This window comes from Sinocyclocheilus anshuiensis, unplaced genomic scaffold, assembly GCF_001515605.1.
Source record: "Sinocyclocheilus anshuiensis isolate Anshui unplaced genomic scaffold, SAMN03320099.WGS_v1.1 scaffold278, whole genome shotgun sequence".
NCBI classification, from domain to species: Eukaryota; Metazoa; Chordata; class Actinopteri; order Cypriniformes; family Cyprinidae; genus Sinocyclocheilus; species Sinocyclocheilus anshuiensis.
Genome location: NW_015546072.1, coordinates 2,026,043 through 2,047,120, shown reverse-complemented (window position 1 = coordinate 2,047,120; position 21,078 = coordinate 2,026,043). Strand labels below are relative to the sequence as shown.

The following is a 21,078-nucleotide window of genomic DNA, read 5'->3' as shown; positions in this document are numbered from 1 at the left end:
TAGCGTAAAGAAAATACTGTAGCACTGTTACTGTAAGTATTTAGTCATTTTAAATGATCATTTATGTTTAAAATCCTGTCACCTTATTACATCTAAAAACGTCTTTTTTTCATATAGATTTTAAACATATTTAGAAAAATAATCTTTATTTTTAAACAAAAAGTGCATGAATCAAATGTCATGATTATCTTTTAGTATGTAGATATTGGTCATAACTCTGACTTTGTAATGTAAGATTACTCAATGAGAAGGTCAGTCACAATTTGATAAAAAAAATAAATCAATAAAAACAAACAATTGATTAAAAAGAAAAACAAGAAACCAAACAAAAGAACTCGGAATAAATTTCTGCACAATGACATTCATCTCTTGTGTGATCAATATTTCTCAGGAAATGGAAACTTAATCGTTTCACTGCATAAGCAAATGCTTGTCATCAAGACGTTAGACAACTAGATGACTTTGACTTCCTCTACACGTTACGTAAGAGTGCACTTCTCCTCAGCCTTGGATTTCATCTCCACAAATGTGGCCTGGGCCTTTTCTTTGAGCTGCCCCATATCCATGTTCTGAAGGTTCTGCATTTGACCTATGATGGACTCCTTTTCCTCCTCCTGTGGCGCCTCTCCATCCACCATCTTGATCAGTTCTTCTGGCACGTCAATGTCATCTCCGACCTGCTGGATCATAATCTCATCCTGTTCACTCTGAGAAAAACAAACAGCATGTCAATCAAACCAGATAAATCTAATAGCACTTCTTTGCTCATATATGTAAGAATTACACACCCAGAACCCATAGTTTGCAGACATGCCTCAAGCATGACTTTAATAAATAAAACAGATCATGAGGTGATTTTACCTATTTAAACTACTTCAATAAATAGTCACATTGTCTCTCAGGATGCGGATTTGATTATTTGTTTTCTTTTTAAAATGATTAAAGTGTTGATTAGAGAATGCAATATTTTTGTTTTTATTTTGTACAGATACTGACCATACCTGTGACACTTTTTTACTTACAGTAGTTTAGCGAGCCAGTTTGATTAGGAACAATGAAAAATAAAAAGAAGACATTAAATGAAATAACAATAAGAAAGCATTCTTTGAAATAAAGGAAAAGTAAATATGTTCATTATAAAAAAAATACCTGAAAGTTTATGATTTAAGTAGATTTTTTAATTATTAATTATATGTATTTTATGTAGATATAATTAATAGCTTCTTTAAAGAGAATTTTATGTCATCAGAGAAAATTAATAATTTTCAACTTTATGAAGGCCTTGTGTAGAATAAAAAAAGGACTAGACTATTTATTTATTTACTTAAGTTTGTTTAATAATAAGTACAGTTGCCTCTGTGATTATTAATGATGATAATTAACTTATTATAAAATTAACATTCATTTCGGAAAAAAATCTGATCTAACACTTCAAATGCCGAATATATGGTTACAGCTTTGCAAAATGTTAATAGTTTATTTCTATACTAACCTTAAGTGTGCACTACATTAATTGAATTGCATCACTGTGACTATAGATTTTATATAGATGGTTCACAACCAGGGGGCCAGAGCCAGGGCCACTATATAGAGGGCCTTAGCAAACTTCTAAGGGGGGCACAGAATTACTCACATTTAATTTTAAATTAGACAAAAGTTGTAAAAGAAGCTAAACCAACTAAAAAATAAAGATATTTTCTTATAGGTAACCTAGACTATAATTATAAATGTGACTTCTAAACTTGGAAAAGTCATGTAAAATAATAACTCCATTTTAATTTTTATACATTTTCCCTATTTTATACATTTCCCAACTTCTCTCTTCATCCACATGAAACTGCACACAGTTTGACAGCTCTACAGCAGTGCTGTTAAAGCTCACTTTAGGGATTAAGCACTGCAGGTGGTTAAGCCCTGAACATCCAGACTCACTATTTTAATTTACTACATTATGCCTCGATCTCCTGCCACAATCTGCACTGCAACCTTCACACACTTGATAGCTTAACCAGCTCTGCAAACTGATGCTATCCATGTGCTGCTTAAGCACAGTCAGTCAGGGACAGGAATAGCTAAATTACTGAAAGAGATTCATTTATCTTCTCCTGGGACTCTCACCTTTGGAATTCGATATTTTTCTCTTAAACAAGTCCTCAGACAAGCCCTTTCTGCCTTTCTTATAGCATATTCTGCATCTCTCTCCATCCTTTATTCCCAAAGAAGCAGGCAATGTACAGGAGATGAGAAAAGCACAAAGAACAGAAGTTGAAAATGAACAGGAACGTAAGCAGCAGTCAAGAACTGTTACAACAGTGTTATCAGAAAACAGCACAGCATCAGGGTACTTCATGTAATGTATACATTTAACACATTTAATAAATTTAACGTATTTATAATAGTTGAAATATAGGGGATGCGATTTCTTTCACCGCTCAACCAATGCTAACATGAGTATCACATGATACTAACATGAGTATCATGTGAAAGTTATGCTTCACATCACAAAGCAATTGTTAAAAATGTGTTTGAAAATTGGCTGATATATTTCAGTTTGTTCCTTGTGAATGTAATACTCTCTTGAATTTACAACATTATTGAAAACCTCCTGGATAAAATGGGCTTGAATGGCCAATGTTTTTAAAAGAGTTTCAGACTTACTTTTCCTCCACCATCTGCTTCTGATACTCCTCATATTCTTCTCTGGACATTCCATCATGAGACGTTTTGCTAGTTGTTCTTGTTTCTTCAACTGGCTGATCACAATGAATGAGAACTGATGCTCCTTCCAAAAAACAAAAGATACACTACTGCTTTCCTTTTTTCCCCAATCAAGCTTTAGCTTCAGGATTGGTCTATCAGAGTAAATCCAATGAGAGGCTTTTCTGTGCGACAGCCCTGCAGTTGCATCACCAAGAACATGACCGTGGCCAAAAAAATAGTAACCATATTCTGCCAAATTCCATCAGCTGGTCTGAAACTTTTTTGATTAGTAATATGCATTGCTAAGGACATTGCTAAGGACTTCATTTACTGTATATTACATTCTCTATATTAAATAAACATATAAGGCATGTTTTCATAATCTTCAATATAGTGTTATTGCCAAGGTTTAAGTGTTCATATGACCTTTTGGAAGTCAATTTAATAATAAAGGTCAACTAAAGAAAATACTTTTCTGAAGACTTTATTAAAGGATTAAATCGGTTCATATGATGAAAAGTTGAAATTTCAAATTGCTCGATTCATACAGATTACTTTATGATATATTTTTGTACTTTGTGATGTGTGAGAGCTTTTGGTTGCTTGGACTTTCAATTAAGGAAAAGAAAGAGCAAACCTACAAAAATGTCTTCATTTGTGTTTCAAACATGAAGAAAAGTCTTATGGGTTTGGACTGACATGAGGGTGAGTAAATGACAGAATTTTCATCTTTGGGTGAACTATTCCTTTAAATACAAATATGATCTTGATTTGTTGATTCGTCAACAAATAATGTGTAATCTTTTAATTTAGCCTAAATTTAAGTCCTTTACAGTTACAAAGCAACTTTCTCCAGTAATACAGAATGTGCAGCAACTTTTGTGGCTCATCCAATCAGCATTTAGAGTTGCAAATATCTGTTGCTTCATGGGATATTTGAAGACAAAAATCTGGGAGTTTTAACTAAAACTATTAAAAACCATTTCTGGTAAATCAAAATAAAGCTGAAATGAAATAAGATGAACATTAGATTAAACAAAACGAAACTCAAAAGTATAACTGTTGTCTCTGGAACTGAGATAAAATAAGCTAAAATATGTACAAGTACTAAAACTGAGATAAAAATACAAATGCTAAAACTAAAATGAATAGTGACCATATAAATGTAAAAATTAATTCAAAATATTAATAAAATAATATAATGTAAATTGGAACACACCAACCTATGAAGATGTTGTTGTCATACTGTCTCTTGAACAAGGGGAGCAGGTCGGGAGCCAACGTGATAACGGGAACTTCAGCAGAGATTTCTGCCTCAAGAGGAACAAACTGCAAGATATTACATCACTATTAAGCACATATATCACACATTAATGCTATTTCTCCTAAGCGCTGCATGCCAACATTCCCAGTTAACATCACCACAGACTTTTACATTGTAAAACAGTTGCATCTTTAAACTGTCTGCAGTCATGATTAACATTATTTACACAAATTGTATTCATCATAAACATAATGTGAGGTACGGGCCCCTACCTCAGGAAGTTGCTGTGGGATCCTGATCTGACTGTGAGGTTTGTCATCAATCTGGAATCTCATGGGCTCGATCCGTCCTCTCCTGTGGCCCTCTGGAATAGTCCTTTCTCCCCGTAACCAGTAATAGTTGACTTGAGGGTCAAAAGCTGCCAATAATAAACAAAAAAGCACATACATTAAAAACCAGAAAACACATTATATACTTTAAACAATATAAAGAGAAGCCACATTACTGAATGAGAAACCTGCGTTGCAGTAAAGTGTAAACATGGAGGTCAAACCCACCTAAACTTGACAGACTCAGCACGGGGTTTTCTTTGGCCAGAAGGTTTTTCAGACCACACAACGCGTTCCTTAGAAACGGAGTGACAAGTTGCTCTTGCTCTTTCTGGATGAAAGTCCTCCCTTTCTTCGCGTGCCAGTGTTCTTGTAAGATGGAGTTGCAGACTACAGATCGCACCTCAGACAGCACAGACTCATCCACCACCGGCGCAGACTCGTACTTCTCGGGCAGTCTGTTGAGAAACGCCGTTTTGGTATAGTACTGATACCACTTGTCCGCGTTGAGAGCAAATGTGCGTGGGTAAATCACATACTTCTTGCGCTGAACGCGAGTGAGCGCTCGGATCTTCTCCTGCGCCGTGCAGGAGCGCAGCTGCTCGAAGACCTCCGTGACCACGCGCCGCTTCGCCGCCTTACTCTTCGCGGTGCGGGAGGGCAGAATGGGTGGATATAGACTCTTTGCTGTGGAAGCCTCAACCTGGACATTTCTGTTACAGGCGAGGCGTACCGACGCACTGAAGAGGAAAGGATGCAAGGGCAACCTGCTGCAGGACGCCATGTTTCTCCCGCATGATCTTCAGAGTTCTTCTTCTGTCATTCAGTGCCACTGTGTTTGTCTGCTGCCGTCTGCTGGAGCGGATGAGAGGAGAATAAGAGCAATCGTCTGATGGTAAACGTGTGAATCTCTCTCAATGTTTTTAACCTTGTATAATTCCCCCTCATGTTATGTTATTTATTTATTTTACTTTCTTCCTTGTATTATTCTTGAGATATTTTGCCCTCTAGTGTTCTTGATATTGTATAGTTATGTACTTGTTATAAAAAGTATTTTGGCATTAATAATAATAATAATAATAAAAAAAGTGAATCTCTTATACACAAATCTATATCCAGTAAACCATTCTTGACAGAAATAAAAATAATAAAGATAAACTAAAATAGAGTAACATAAACATCTATTTTTGTAATAGCTATGAAACTATGAAACTGTTTTGCTTTTGGCATTGTACTTATTCAGTTATACTGTGCTATACAGAAATGTATCAATGCAAATATTCACTGTTCAAGACCTCTAACTTTTATGGGAAAATAAACTCGAATTTTCTAAATATATCGAATATTCTAAAAATAATGAAAATTATTTTATTAAATTAATCAAAATTGACCAAAGTTCACATTCATAAACGCATAAAAATGTACTAAACAAAAAAAAATAAAGAAATAAAATAAAAATAAAAAATATTTATTATGTAACATTATTTATACCCTTATTCTGATCTTTATATGATTGATTGATTGATGTATTTATTTATTTTTGTAGTTTTTTCTTGTCCCTTTTTTGTATATTTGTATGCATAATTGTGTGTTCATTGTTCAATATATGCATTTGAACGAAAGTATGTTATGCTAATTCAAAACACAAATTGTGAATCTCACGAAGATATTAAGGAACACATCTCACCTCAAAATAATAAAAAAAAATAAATTGTGAAACTAAAATATGCATAATGAAGTTTTTCTTTTTTTCACTTATTCTGTAATTCAAAGGAAACTTTTATTTTTAAAACCGCATAACTTTTGAGAACCGGATGTAAACAAATCCTCAGCAGCAGCACGTGAGAGGTGGATTTCCATGGGATATGGACGCTGTTTGTCCTTAAAACAGTGCAATGACAGCTTGCAGTATTTTACTAACCCGGCAGGTTTTGCCTCTTGGACATAATTTACGGCGTGACTTACCTGTGAAGGTGTTTAATTCTATTTTATGAACACGCTGTTAGAGTTTAAGTGCGGTCTGTGAAATTGAAGTGCGCAGAAGACTTAATCTGCTGTAGACTTAATCTGCTGTGTACATGTTTTAGACATTCAGAGATCCTGTTTATGAGGTTTTGTTTGTTTCAGACCGTTTGCTCTTCCACGCGCGACGAGGTTCGCTTGGCACAGGAAGCCAGCAGGAAATACGGAAAACCTGAACCCACTATATTTTCTAAAATAATTGACAAAACTATCCCTGCAGTTATCATTTATGAGGATGACAAGGTAAATTGCAGACCACAAGCCTTTAGGACCTTTGCTTAATATACTGTTAAGTAACATATTGTTTTTTATTTAATTCAGATAGATCAATAGTATGAATAGTGTGCATATCAGTTTACATATAATATATATGTTGTTGCAGTGTCTAGCTCCTGTGCATTTCCTGGTTATTCCAAGGATTCCCATTCCCAGGATCAGTGAAGCACACGATGATGATGCATCGGTTTGTCTGTCCACATACATTTGATTAATTTCTAGTTTTAATAATTACAGAGGATGACACACCTCTAAGATCTTGACATTTTCCTCCAGCTCCTGGGTCATCTTTTGATAGTGGCCAAAAACGTAGCAAAGAAAGAAGGACTGGATGAAGGATACAGAGTTGGTGAGCAAAATATGCTTTGTTTGAAAAGGGTTCATTTAATCATCTATCATCTTAAACCTGTAAAGCTTAGCGTGTAAAATAATGCTCAAATAGTATGATGTAGAAGAATATGGAGCTCATAATCAAGGTGGAAAAAACACCTCACTAAGCAAAAATATGCAATTTGGTGCAGTTGCTGATATTTATGTGACCAAAAAGTAAGATGGCATTCTGTTAGCTTGTAATGTAAATTAAGGTTTTTGTAACAGTCTAGCAGACTACGTACGTAAAATACATATAAATATTGATGTACATCAATGATGTATAGATAATCTCGTAAATCTCATTTCAGTCCAGTTAGTGTTTATTTTTGAGATATTACTAACAAGTGATTCTTACGTTTAATTTATAAAAAGACACATGTACTCTACAATGACCTAAAGGTCGACATATTTACAATTATACTAAAAGGCTTTAACTTGCTAAAAAAGTATAAACTATCAGTCAGATGACAGAAGGCTTGTAGTAGATTGAGTACAACAAATTTTTATAATGTTGATCATTTAAAGGCTGTAGAAATTTGTGTATCAAATATAATACAGTAGGCTTTATAGGGTTAATATGTGCAGTTTATTTAGTATAGTACACTATAATATTAACATGTCATTACCTTTAAAGAATGCATTATTTGTTTAATTATCTGTCATTGTTATTTACAGTCATTAATGATGGAAAAAATGGGGCACAGTCCGTGTATCACCTTCACATTCATGGTCTTGGAGGACGGCAAATGAAATGGCCTCCAGGATAGATGGACCTTCTGTCAGAATAAAAGTAATGGTCTGCATTTTTGGAGGAGACAAGCATAACTGAAATACAAAATGAAAATTTGTTGGAAATTACCAAAAAAAAAATTTGTCAAATGAGAGAGTGGGAACTATTTTCTACATTAAAATTAATTTGACTGGTTTTCAGTCTTCCAGTCATTCACTGGGTAATAAAAATGTTCTGGTGAATTTTGCAAGATTCACAGTTGATATTGGCTTTTTGCACAATGGGTATTAAATGTTTGGCATATGCAGAAGATGTACTGAAAAAAAGGACAGGAACTATATAAATAGGAAGTTAACGCACAATGGTTTTTAGTCATGAAATGCAAGCAGAACGAATTTCTTGCAAAGCATATTCTTGCATAAATTGTTGCATTCAAGTCAATGGGACAGTTTACATATAATTCATATTATGAATGATTTAAAATACACAGCAGTTCCTTCTGCCCATGTTCCATGAATAAGGGCCCCCGTGTTTATACCATGAAGACACATTTCAGGACGTGCTGAAATAAAAACATACGATCTGAAATCTTGTATTAGACCTGGTTTGGCCTCAGCTAAGGTCATCCTGTAGATCTATTAACTGATGAAGGTGGTGTGATCGAGCGACCTTGATGTCCAGTGGGCTGATTTCTATGGGTCGCTCATGAGTGTTTATATTAAGTGAACTTTCGTCCTATTTGCTGAAACATCAGATGCATCTGTACAGGCAACACATCATGTCTGTGCTGACTAGATGAAGAAATGTGATACAGAACAATAATAATCTTAATAGTTTAAACAAACAACTTTGAGCCTTTTATAATTCAGTTTAATACATATTGATTGAATCTAAATTTAACAAAACATACTAGGATTTCTGGAGTGTAGATACAATATAATGGTCATTTTATCTAGCATATGTTATGGATTTTTATTAGGTGAAGGTTGCAAAATAGTAAGTGTCCACAGTTGTCTTGTCAATAATGAGTTTTGCTTTATCTTATCTGCTCGAAAATTATGTGGAATCACAATCCCTTTCATACTATCGACTTTGTGACCTTGGAGCTTATGTAACAATATTAATGAACAACGTGTTGATCAATAAACAGCTCTTAATTTAACTTGTCTCGCAATCTCTATAACGTGAAATATCAAAAGCAAGTCTGCAAACATGAATGAATGAATATTAATACAGACATTTGCTGTTGAAATGTCTTGCAAATGCCGTACAATACAACTTGAATAGGAAGTTATTTTAGAACGCAAATTGTATTTAAATATCAGCTGTAGAATGTTTACATGACATGCCAGAGACATGATCAAATTTCTTTAATTTCCGTATTAAGTCTGTGACAGACATTAATATCATACGTTGTATGTGTATTGTTAAAAAAGAAAACCGTCAAAAATACATTACGTTGACAATTATATTCTTGATTTTTAAAGTATATATATGGTGCTGTGGCGATTAAATCGTTAGTTTAATAATCTAAACGCAGACAGCAGCAGTGAAGTCCTGTCACCTGCTCCACACGTCACGTGACAGGATGGTACGGTGAGGCCATAGGTTTGAATGGAACAGTAGACGCACTACGTTATTCCACCTGAGAAACATCTGTTTCATTCACTCCTGCTCTGAAAACTACACAATTTCCAACAGCACTGACAGGAAAAAACCCGTTCGAACATGTAAGTCAACTTTGATCACTTTTTGTTAACATTAGTAGGCTAGCTAAATGTGTATGTTATAAAGATAATACGTTTGCAAACTCATACGAATGAACTTTCTGCAGGTGTCTTTGAGGTAAACCGTCAAAGTAGAATTTATACCTAGGTTTCTAGTAAATATTCAGGTTAATAATTAGTTGTTTAATTGAACGTAGGGGTGATATTTTCAATATAGCCTAGTTGTCACAAGGTAGATTTTAGTTCATTCTATTTAATAATTTTTTTTCCCCATAAAGTAGGCCTATAAAGGTAGCCTATTTTTCAAATGTCTGGTTGAGGCAAGTTGTCACGTGCGTTTTAAAAATTACAAATAGCCTAGATAAAATTCTAATGGTTATTTGTGGGACGAAACTATGCGTTGTATGTTATTTACCATGTTTGTTATTTCATTCATTGTTTTTAGTTACGTAATTGATTTCCACTGTGATTTACCCCATATAGTGTGACAATATGCCTACTGTATATATGGTATATATTTTGTAAATTTTGTTTCTCTTGTCTTCTGCTTTGTCATCAGGTGGTCATGTGTCACCGGTTAATCGTTACATCCCTAGTCACTTTAAATATGATGAATATAATTCATTATAGAACTGCATATGATCATGTTATTCTTTTCTTTTATTTTTTACAAGCGAGTGCATTTCCATTTCCTGATTTTTTTTAATGCATAATGCTTCGATTCAGTAGAACAATACCATGTTTTGTGAAAAGCTGCCCATGTGAATGAATGAATGAATATTGAACCTGACACCTCAACTCCCACACCTTTAAGTACAGATTAGGATCCAATTCCTTAAAACCATCAAATTATTTCACAAGATTACTGAGGCCTATATCATTGTCCTTGTCGGTATTGAAAGAGTTTTCTCATCGAGTTCACTTGGACACAGATCATGATGTGGCCACACTTGTGTTGTAATTATCATGAACTTAGTCCTTTTGCATCTTGAGTAGTCAAGTTATAAACTTCTGGAGGCATCATTCCCAGGATGAAAAAACATTTTTTTTAATTAATTTTCTTTAAATAAACTGTTATAAAAATATGTCTTATAAAAATGCAATGTCCATTCTACTCAACTTAAAGGGATAGTTCACCCAAAAGTGAAAATCTCTCATCATCTTTTACTCACCCTGAAGTTGTTACAAACCTGTATGACTATCTTTAAATATATTTTGAAGAATAGTCATACAGGTTTGTAACAACTTCAGGGTGAGTAAATGATAATGACAGAATTTTCACTGTCATCATGAAGAATGTTAGTAGAATGTTAGTAACCATACAGTTCATGGTAGCCATTGACTTCCATTGTTTGAGGGGGGAAAAAAACTATTGATGGCAATGTCTACCTTAAACTGGTTGGTTACCAACATTCTTTAAAATACTTTATTTTGTGCTCAGCAGAAGCTCATACAGGTTTGGAACAAGTCGAGTGGGACTTACATGATGACAGAACTTTCATTTTTGGGTGAACTATCCCTTTAAATGTCAAACGTACTAATTACTTCAACATACTCTAGATGGCATGCTTATACAGACTTCACAAATGCACATATGTTGTATGACTAAACCTTTGCAAACAAACATGTATTTTTCATGTTTAATTCTAGATTTAAAGATATGCACATTTGCACATTAGACTATTTAACGTAATACTGTCTTAATCTGAATTTCCTAATGTTGGTGAAAAGCTAGTCATTAACAGTAACCTCTTGTTTGCTGCTTTCATCATCTGGCACTCTATCCACTGGCACATATTGCTTACTATTTTGCAAGAGCTGGGGTACATATAAAAGATAAATGACATTTTGAAACCACTAGTGTTAGAGTCTTTTGACTGAATAGAAGATATTAGACATTTGTATTATATTTTTTCTTTATTCTATTTGGCCATTACTTTGTAACGCAATATTTTGTAATAATATTTTATTTTGTTGTCATCTTAAGGCTCTGTACAATGACTGCCGATGAGTGTATATCACAGAGTGATTCCAAGGAAATCCCTGTCTCTGGAAATGATACTGAAGGGTATGTAGACTTGATCAATGAAAATGTCATCTCTGTCCACCTCCAATATTGTAGTACCTGATAATGTACTGCTTATTTTATTATTATTTTTTTTTTACTGATGTATAAATTATGATATCCTGTAATAAGTTTTATTTGTCTTTCTTGCTAGTTCTGTTAAAACTGAAGAATATCAGACTGTAGCACTCCATAACTCCAAAAACCAACCAAATGGGGATTGCTCATTCCCTTACTGATGTATAAATTATGATATCCTGTAATAAGTTTTATTTGTCTTTCTTGCTAGTTCTGTTAAAACTGAAGAATATCATACTGTAGCACTCCATAACTCCAAAAACCAACCAAATGGGGATTGCTCATTCCGTCATGAAGAATAACAAAGGTACAGTCTTCACATGAATGTTCACAATAGGTTTGCATATTGAAAATGCAACTATTTTGCATAAATACTGAAGAGCATTCAGTGTGCATCGGTCATGTTGTCCTTGCTGACAAATATAAAAAAATAGATTTTTCACAAAATACATTCTTGTGAAAATGACAAATTATATTATTTCTGAATGTCACTTTTGACTTTTTTAATCTTATAATTACAATCATTAAAAAAATAGGATGAAAATATATCAAATATAATTGATAAATGTAGCTGCAGCATAAATTATTTTTTGAAATTGGAGTTTTTAATTTAACAAGAAAATACTATTTTGGTCTTTCTACTTCAAAATGTAATGTTTAATTTTATGTGATACTTGCTGTTTCTTTGTAATATATTAAACCGTACAAGTTAATAATAAAAACAGAATTTGTTCTGTCCATTTTTTTTTTAACCTGCTATGTAACCATGTGAAACCTGATTGGTGAGAAACACATACCATATCCTGTCAGTAACCTGACCTATTTCTGCACTCTTGTAAAGCTGTTAGTTCCTCAGTGTTTTTCTGAGTGTGTGACAGGAGGCAAGGGCAGCTGCCTGAATGGACTGATCTTTTCTTGCTTAGCATGCAGAAGCTTCATATACAAATTTGCAATACATTTCAGAAGCACTTGTAAAATATAATCATGTCTCCTGTGTGTCCTTGCTGTTCGGATCATAAAGGCGATGAACCGGCAATACCATTGACGACTGGAGATGTGCGTCTCGCTCAAGCCCAGGAGCTGTGGAGCACAGCCAGAGACAAGCCTGTCAAACTGAGGATGGAGACATCGGGACTGGGCTCAGAACCTCCAATGACGATCCATCAGATGTTCCTGGCTACAGTGCAGAAGTACGGAGACTATCCTGCCCTCCGTGCGAAGAAAGATGGAATGTGGGTCTCTCTGTCCTATAAGGAGTACTATCAACATGCAAGAGCGGCAGCCAAAAGCTTTCTGAAGGTTCGACGTCACATCTTTTCATCTTTAAAAATGAATTTCAAAAGCTTTTCAGAAATATTTTTTACAGTGTATGAAATGTATTGTTACTTGATACTTGATAGCTGTTTACTTCATGCATGGAATGGTGTAAAAATGGTGCTGTGGTGTAATTAGTACTTGCTTAAGTTAATCTAGAATGTTTGTTTTGGAAGTTCCTTTGAATGACATTTCCTATATCATTTGTGAAATGATCAAACTATTGGCTTGAGGTTTTAAGGATTCAAAGCTTTTACAGCTCTAGTTTCATTGTTGCACCAAAGTTTCAAACAGCTCTAGTAGGTGAATTGATTTAGCATATTTAGTCATTGTGCTCTTTGTGTACTCTAGCTTGGCCTGGAGCGATTCCATGGCGTTGGTATTCTGGGCTTCAATTCTCCTGAATGGTTTATAGCCGACGTTGGATGTATCCTAGCAGGGTATTGACGGAGTGTATTCATTTAATCTGTTAAAAGTGAATCTACATAAGATTAGAGAATGAGCAAAAGAAGTCTTGATGGAATGTGGGATCTGATCTTGTTTTGTCACAGGGGACTGGCCACTGGAATCTACACCACTAACTCTCCAGAGGCCTGCCAGTATGTTGCTCATAACTGTGAAGCTAATGTTCTAGTTGTGGAAAACAACAAACAACTGATCAAAATCCTCCAGGTAGTTGAACAGCTTTCATTTAGTAGATGATTAATGCTACAGGTGATTCATCCTAGAAAGACATTAACATGAGAAGTGATGCAATAAAAAGTTCCAGAATTGCTAGTACAGAGGTATTATAATAGTATTCTTTTAATAACAAAAAGTGTATTAACAGTTATGAGTCAAGTTCTCAAAAATAAAACGGATGGAGTTGGAAAGATAAAAATTCAACAAGAAAACATACTGGTTAAAATAGATTACTGATTTAATAATTCAGTGAAATAATTGGATTACTAAATATTAGGCCTATCTTAGAGTGTGGAACAGTGAGTTCAAATCGAAAGTTTAATCATTTATCCATTACACCATCTGTAAATCAACTCCACTAAACATGTCACTTCCTTCAGATATGATTGTTATTATGAACAAGCGTGATCTTGTTAGAAAACATAACGTACTAATGTTTTCCTGAATGAAGTACAAAAACCCTGTCACATTTTTGTAATAAAGTCTTTTGTGAAAGTTCTTATTTATGAATCTTTTGTAACACTTTACAAATGGTTCTGTATGTTAACATTTAGTTATTTCAGCTAGCATATAGTGTATATATATATATATATATATATATATAAATATAAATGACTGAATCTGCTTATAAAATACTAATCAGTTTTTTTTCACTCTCCTCACAGGTCAGAGATCAGCTGCCACATTTGAAGGCTATTGTTCAGTACAAGGGCGAACTGGAGCAGAAGTTACCAAACGTATATACGGTAAGCTTTTGCCAAATAATACAATAAAAATGGCTCTGAATGCTAAATGGTTGTACAAAACATGTACATGTAAGTAAATACAGATAATGCAGGTTCACTGATAAGTACAGATCAGTATTGTTTGTTCCCAAACAAGAAAGTATCAGAATGTACAGGGGTTTTTTTTTCCCACAAAAAGCCAGTCAAGGAAAATTAATGTAAACAACAAAATATTTCCAGTATGTCTACTAACCAAACAATCAAACAGTGCTCCTGATATATGCTTCAATTTGATGTTCTCTCAGTGGGCTGAATTCATGAAGTTTGGAGCAAATGTTCCTGATTCTGAGCTGGATGTGGTGATAGACAGTCAAAAGGCCAACGAGTGCTGCACATTAATCTACACATCAGGCACCACAGGGAATCCCAAAGGGGTCATGCTCAGCCATGATAATGTGAGTACCAATTAAAGTGTCACATAAAGCGAATAGTTCAGCACTTATGTCAATGCCAAATGTAATTAATCACATTTGATCAGCTGTGCCTTATATTCATCCCTCCTCTGTCCAGATCACTTGGACAGCCAGCGCAACAGGTCGCATGATCAATCTGAAGATGGCTGAGGAAGAACTCGTGAGCTACTTGCCCTTGAGTCACGTGGCAGCCCAGGTCCAAGACATGTGGATCTGCATGAGGTTTGCCGGGATAACCAATTTTGCCGAGCCGGATGCCCTGAAGGTAAAACTCCAGCTTTTAAGATGCTTCCACTATTTACTTTTGGAAATATACATTTTTCTACATTTTTCATTAATTCATTCAGCAAACACTTTTCTACAAATGAGGAAACACAACTTATTAACTATTAACTGTAAAAACTCACTGTAGGGCTCCCTGGCCAACACTCTGAGAGAGGTGCGTCCCACGAGCTTCTTGGGAGTTCCTCGAGTGTGGGAAAAAATGCAGGAAGCAATGAAAGCCATTGGTGCAAAGTCGTCTGTCACAAAAAAGAAGATTGCAGACTGGGCCAAGGGGATCGGACTTCAAGCTAGCTATAATGCCATGAATGGGTGAGTTTTAAAAGTACCATGGATTAAATTATAAATTGAATCATCTGAAAGAATCTCACAGCTCATTTTATTTCTCTACAGTGATTCCTCAGTGCCGTGGGGCTTCACGCTGGCGAATGCCCTGGTTTTCAAGAACGTAAGAAAAGCTCTGGGTCTTGACCGCTGTAGGACTTGTTTTACAGGTGCAGCTCCAATCACCAAAGACACACTGGAGTACTTCATGAGCCTTTACATCCCCCTCTTTGAGGTGTACGGCATGAGCGAGAGCACTGGACCTCACTCCATCTCCTGGGCTGAGGGTTATCGCATTATGAGGTCAGAGGCATGATGTGCTTTATGTATTAACCCTCAAATGGTCCCCATTTCCTGTTTACACTTCTGGACTTTGGGGTAAATATGACCCCAAAATTTATAGAGTTATTGTAAAAAAATTATGAATTTTTAATCATACAAATAATATATAATTTTTTTTGTTTACTTCTCCATCTATACATTAAAGCTGTGTTTTTGGAGATATGAAGTACTTTTGTACCTATTTACCACAAAATTCCTCAACTACACCATTAGCTTGCATGTGAAATATCACATTTTTATGAAAAAATCACTTAAATGATGATCTAAATTTGATTTAAGTTGTTTCTGGATATTGATCTAGGTGTTAGGTGTAGAATTCTGCCATCTGCTGGTTAGAGAAAAACTTGTAGAAATTAGAGTTTTTTAAAGAATAGTGTAATGAATGACTAGGGCTGGGTAAAAAAATATCGATATCTCGATATTAATCGATTATCATTTTTACGGAACGATATCGATTCTTAAATCCCAAGCATCGATTAGTCTAGCCTGTTTTCAGTTTATGGACGGAAAATTGAAGGGCACTTCCCATCCAATATATCGCAATAAGCATTGTGCTTTGGTATTTTAATATGGAACAAAGTCTCAGATTTCAAATTCTGTCCATGGTATTGCAGTATTCAAACAATAAATGCCGTTTTGGTGCTGTTTAATGTGAAGTGACAGATCGCTGAAGCGCCTCAGTTCAACAGACGCGGCAGAGCGTGACGTGCACGTGAACTGATCATCTCCTCCACATTAATACCAGTTTCAGCACAAAATAAACATGACTAAACATCCTAAGGTAAGTTAAAAGAAAGAGTACAACTTTACAATCTGTATCCTGTCTCATGTAATCGCTCAATCAGTGTTTCAGTGCGCAAAGACGTCAATATAACGTCTTGTAAACAATGTCACGTAACGTCACATTTACCTCAGAAAAAAACATATTTGGTCACCATAAACTCATTAGTCAGATAGAAAAATAAACTGTAGAGAGGGGCATTTTGCTAAATATATGCACCATATAACATATTCATTATAAATTTTACTATTCTTCAATGTTTAATTTATGTTTGAATAAATCCATCAAGTTTTTATGACAGCCACCATTGTTTTTTTTGTTTTTTTTTAATGAATTGAAGTAGAAATATTATGTAATTGTAACTTTATTATTAGTGTAATTTTAACAAATCAGTCAATTTTAACCTTCAATATTATTGTAATGTAGTACCAACTGACTCTCATGTATATTTTACAGCATTAGTTGAGAGATGTTTTTCTTTGAGAAAATGTGGCATGTACTGTACCTGATATATATCCAAAATAATCGATATTGAATCGAATCGAATCGCAAGCTTGTGAATGAGAATCGAATCGAATCGTGAAATTTGTGTCAAACCCCAGCCCTAATGACCATATAGGTCTTAAGTGTCAATTTTTGAAAAAAAAAATAGAGAGATTTTTTCGCATTTCCCATTCATGTTCAATTGGGGTCATATTGACCCCAAAGACCAGATTTGTAAAAAACTTTTTACATACCTTCAGAACAACTGAATCAAGCCCGTTTTTTTATGTGAATACAGATAGAAAATGTTGAAAAGTCACAAAATCTTAAGAGATCCATTCATTTTTCTGGAAGTGGCCAACTGCTCCTCTCACAACTTTTCTGATATATATTTTGTAAATATATATTGAAACATTATCTAATACATTAAAAAACAGTATTTTTCTCAAAGGTTAGAATTAGTTTTTGTTGTTTGAGGCATTTTGAAGTGCCCGCTTTTGCAATAATGCCACATAAATTTGCAGAAATGCCACACAAGTTGTGACTAAAACTTGATTGCATGCACATATTTTTTTCAATCTAAAAAGTAAAATCAAAACAATTTTATTTTACTTAAATGTAAATAAAACCAACACCAATAAAAAAAACAAAACAAAAAAAAAAACAACTGCAATAAGCAGATATGAATGGTGGGTGTGTGTGTGTGTGTGTGTGAGAGAGTGTGTGCACGTGTGTGTGTGTGTATGTGTGTATGTACGTGAGTGAGTATGCTCGTTCCACACTGTATTTGTGTTCTAGTATCAGGCCTTCATTTTTGTGGACATTTTCAGATTTATGCAGGATTTATTGATTTTATTTGCCAATTTCTATAAAAATGCCCTCTGTCGCATTCACTCCTGTGTGTGTGCGCGTGTGCATGTGAGTGAGCATGTCTTTTCTACATTGCATTTGTGCTCTAGTACCAGGCCTTCATTTCTGTGTGGAAATTTTCAGATTTATGCTGGATTTATTGATTTTTTTTTTTGACAAAATGAAAAAAAAAAAATAGAGAGATTTTTTCGCATTTCCCATTCATTTTCAATTGGGGTCATATTGACCCCAAAGACCAGATTTGTAAAAAACTTTTTACATACCTTCAGAACAACTGAATCAAGCCCGTTTTTTTATGTGAATACAGATAGAAAATGTTGAAAAGTCACAAAATCTTATTCCACTGAGATAAAGGGAACCATTTTTTTTATAACTAAGTAAAAGTTGATTGGGGTCATATTGAGGGTTAACATTCCTGCTGTATTTGAAATTACATGGATTTTTTTTTGTTGTTGTTGTCGTTATACTCCACTTTAAAGAACAAATTTTTTTTTAATATTTTTTTACCATAACTTTTACTTTTGGATGAACTGTTCCTTTAAATGATTAAAGGCATTGTTTGATTGTTTTAGTTTTGGTATCTTTTTCCACATGACAGAAAGTGCTGTACACAAAAATGCTGTAAAACTAAAACAATTCCAGAATAGCATGAATATAGATAGCAGTGTTAAAATAACACTATAATACTTCGCCTCATCCATCCTGGCTGCTACATATCATTCACAATATTCAGATCAAAAGCCAAAACAAATAGAGGCCAAAAGTGTCAATACATGGAGAGGATTTTAAAGAAAGTGGCAATTTATTTCACAGTACAGGAACTGGAACAGAAAAAGTAAAAATCTCCCTTACTCTTCAAGCAGAACCACCGAAATAGTTTGATACATTCCTCCAACATGTTTGTATTGTGATGTGATGAACTCTACTTCAAACATCCACTTATTGGTTAAAAGTCATTGGTTACATTAGCAGTATTTGCAGATGACAGCTGTATGTGACATTCATATTTTGTTCTCTTGCAGTTGTGGTAAGGTGTTGACTGGCTGCAAAACTAAGTTAGACAAGCCAGATACTGATGGGACCGGTGAGATATGTTTCTGGGGGAGGCATGTGTTTATGGGATACCTGAACATGCCAGAAAAGACTGAGGAGGCACTGGATACAGATGGGTGGCTTCACTCAGGAGACCTGGGCAAACATGACGAAGATGACTTCCTGTTCATCACTGGCAGAATAAAAGGTAGAAATACAGGGTAGAAAAGGTAGAATGGGGAGTTTCACATTTGTGAAATAAGGGTAAAACAATGTCTGCCAACTTTTTGTTATTTTTAGCAAATTTGTTTCCTGAGGTATTTTTCCTCATAGGGATTTAAATAACGGAGTGTCTATTTACACTAAGTGCAAATAGCCCACCTTGTTGGCAGAGGCTATTTACACTAGCTCCACCCACAGTCGTGTGATAGGGATGGTCAACACTATAAAAGACGGCTGACAATCGTCAGCTTCAGTGGTGTAGATGGTAAAGCGCGTACCGTAGTCTTTTTGACGCGATCGACCAGGGTTCGAATCCGCCTTTTACCGAACTTTTTTTTCTCCCTTTTCAAATCTCATATCACATCGGAAAGGCATTTATTTTCAATAACAATTAAGGAAATAATCAAAAAAATTGAAAATAAAGTATCGGGTAGGGTTAGGGTAGGTGTAGGGAGGGCTTTATTGTCCCAATAAGGGACAATTTATTGTCCATTTAATAATCTGAATTAAAATTATAATTTACACTAATACATTATTACTGCATACTGTTTTATAATGTACTATAATACTGAGTTGCAGATAATTGCCACTATTTGCAATAAGTAGTATAAATAGCAGAAAACCCTGCTATTTTAACAGTGTAAATAGAATCTATCGCTATCTGCACTAGTGTAAATAGCATATTGTTAAAAATACTGACATTTTCACTTAGTGTAAATAGAATCCATTGCTATTTGCACTCAGTGTAAATAGCATCTATCGCTAAGAAAATATGCTATTTCCACTTAGTGTAAATAACCTCTATCGCTGTCATAGCTGCTGCCTTTAAGTAAAGTCTGTTAAAGAGTTATACTTTATGTACTGGAAGCTCCTGACACCAAGACGAATTCCTTGTGTGTATAAACACACTTGGCAACAAATCTCTTTCTGATTCCGATTCTGATAAGCAGTAAACCAAATCAACCAGCTATGGGGTGAACCACAACATTACCAACTTTGACTTGAAGAAAAAATGTATCTGACCAAAAGACGAAGGTGCAATACTGTGTACTTAATGGAACAAACAAACATGGAATACTGCGAACCAAACATTCAAAATGAAAATGATCATAAATGTAAAACTGCTGATTTAAAGTTGTTGATTATGTATATAGAAATATGTTTATTGAAAAATATGTATACATATACAAATACTTCAGTAGTTTGAGAGCATATGTCAATTGTAGTGCTTTATGGCAGTGAGCAGGCACTAAAGAGCTCTTTTGGTACAATTGTGATTCTCTGATTGGTATAGATTTCTTTGCAGAATCATGGGTAATTGGTAGTTTTTCACCAGCCATTTAGCTGTTAAACACAATAATTAAAAAAAAGCGTGGGCTAATGGCTTCAACAAAACCATGTACCATCAGTTAACAACCTTATATCTCACAATAGGTCTGTCTTCAAATGTTTATGAGTCAGTTCCCTTATGGAGAAAATGAATTGGATTGTTGCTTTCTCTGCCTTTGGATAACGCCCATATTACTGTGAGAAAAGAAAAGAATTTAATTAAGATAAATGCATAAACTGCAGTGCGACAACCTGTAAACATTTGTTTATACATGTGTATCTAATGACCTTATTCTTGCAGAATTAATCATTACTGCTGGTGGAGAAAATGTACCACCCGTCCCTATTGAGGATGCCCTAAAAGAGGAGGTGTCAATCATCAGCAATGTCATGCTGGTTGGAGACAAAAAGAAGTTTCTGTCTATGCTACTCACACTCAAGGTGAGTCTACATTTACTTAAAGGAATAGTTCACTAAAAAATGAAAATTTGCTCACCCTCAGGAGCTTGTTGAACAGATTTGGAGAAATTTAGCATTATACTTGAGGATCACAGAGGATCCATTCCACACGTCATGCCAGGGGCGTAGCCATCATTTCAGAAGTGAGGGGGACAGAAATGTTATATATATATATATATATATATATATATATATATA

The 21,078-nt window shown here is 34.6% G+C and overlaps 4 protein-coding genes and 1 long non-coding RNA gene across 5 annotated transcripts in view; 3 read left to right on the top strand and 2 right to left on the bottom strand.

Moving 5' to 3' along the window:
* Positions 1-142: 142 nt before the first annotated feature.
* Positions 143-2,762, bottom strand: LOC107699754 (complexin-4-like). Its single transcript, XM_016501103.1, has 3 exons — positions 2,659-2,762; positions 2,119-2,206; positions 143-677 (listed from the first exon to the last, which is right to left on the bottom strand). Exons 1-3 carry the CDS (start codon positions 2,706-2,708, stop codon positions 480-482), a joined length of 336 nt encoding a protein of 111 aa, XP_016356589.1. The 5' UTR covers positions 2,709-2,762; the 3' UTR covers positions 143-479.
* A 931-nt stretch (positions 2,763-3,693) lies between these two features.
* LOC107699686 (28S ribosomal protein S30, mitochondrial-like) lies at positions 3,694-5,164 on the bottom strand. The gene is made up of 4 exons (XM_016501021.1): positions 4,522-5,164; positions 4,237-4,382; positions 3,924-4,029; positions 3,694-3,704 (listed from the first exon to the last, which is right to left on the bottom strand). The coding sequence occupies exons 1-4, from the start codon at positions 5,075-5,077 to the stop codon at positions 3,694-3,696; spliced, it is 819 nt and encodes a 272-aa protein (XP_016356507.1). The 5' UTR covers positions 5,078-5,164.
* A 949-nt stretch (positions 5,165-6,113) lies between these two features.
* LOC107699751 (histidine triad nucleotide-binding protein 2, mitochondrial-like) lies at positions 6,114-8,007 on the top strand. Its single transcript, XM_016501100.1, has 5 exons — positions 6,114-6,266; positions 6,421-6,558; positions 6,698-6,778; positions 6,868-6,940; positions 7,639-8,007. The coding sequence occupies exons 1-5, from the start codon at positions 6,189-6,191 to the stop codon at positions 7,728-7,730; spliced, it is 462 nt and encodes a 153-aa protein (XP_016356586.1). The 5' UTR covers positions 6,114-6,188; the 3' UTR covers positions 7,731-8,007.
* A 1,294-nt stretch (positions 8,008-9,301) lies between these two features.
* Positions 9,302-11,718, top strand: LOC107699750 (uncharacterized). The gene is made up of 3 exons (XR_001635495.1): positions 9,302-9,423; positions 11,408-11,488; positions 11,640-11,718. It is a non-coding gene; the product is annotated as an uncharacterized LOC107699750 (long non-coding RNA).
* A 61-nt stretch (positions 11,719-11,779) lies between these two features.
* Positions 11,780-21,078, top strand: part of LOC107699749 (long-chain-fatty-acid--CoA ligase ACSBG2-like) — an 11,424-nt gene continuing 2,125 nt past the window's right edge. The window contains exons 1-11 of the mRNA XM_016501099.1: positions 11,780-11,870; positions 12,585-12,862; positions 13,229-13,317; positions 13,429-13,549; positions 14,224-14,304; positions 14,589-14,738; positions 14,854-15,021; positions 15,169-15,350; positions 15,432-15,665; positions 18,861-19,078; positions 20,723-20,862. Of these exons, the coding sequence (XP_016356585.1) occupies positions 11,834-11,870; positions 12,585-12,862; positions 13,229-13,317; positions 13,429-13,549; positions 14,224-14,304; positions 14,589-14,738; positions 14,854-15,021; positions 15,169-15,350; positions 15,432-15,665; positions 18,861-19,078; positions 20,723-20,862 (1,698 nt within the window). The 5' untranslated portion in view covers positions 11,780-11,833. The remainder of the gene's footprint in view (positions 11,871-12,584; positions 12,863-13,228; positions 13,318-13,428; positions 13,550-14,223; positions 14,305-14,588; positions 14,739-14,853; positions 15,022-15,168; positions 15,351-15,431; positions 15,666-18,860; positions 19,079-20,722; positions 20,863-21,078) is intronic.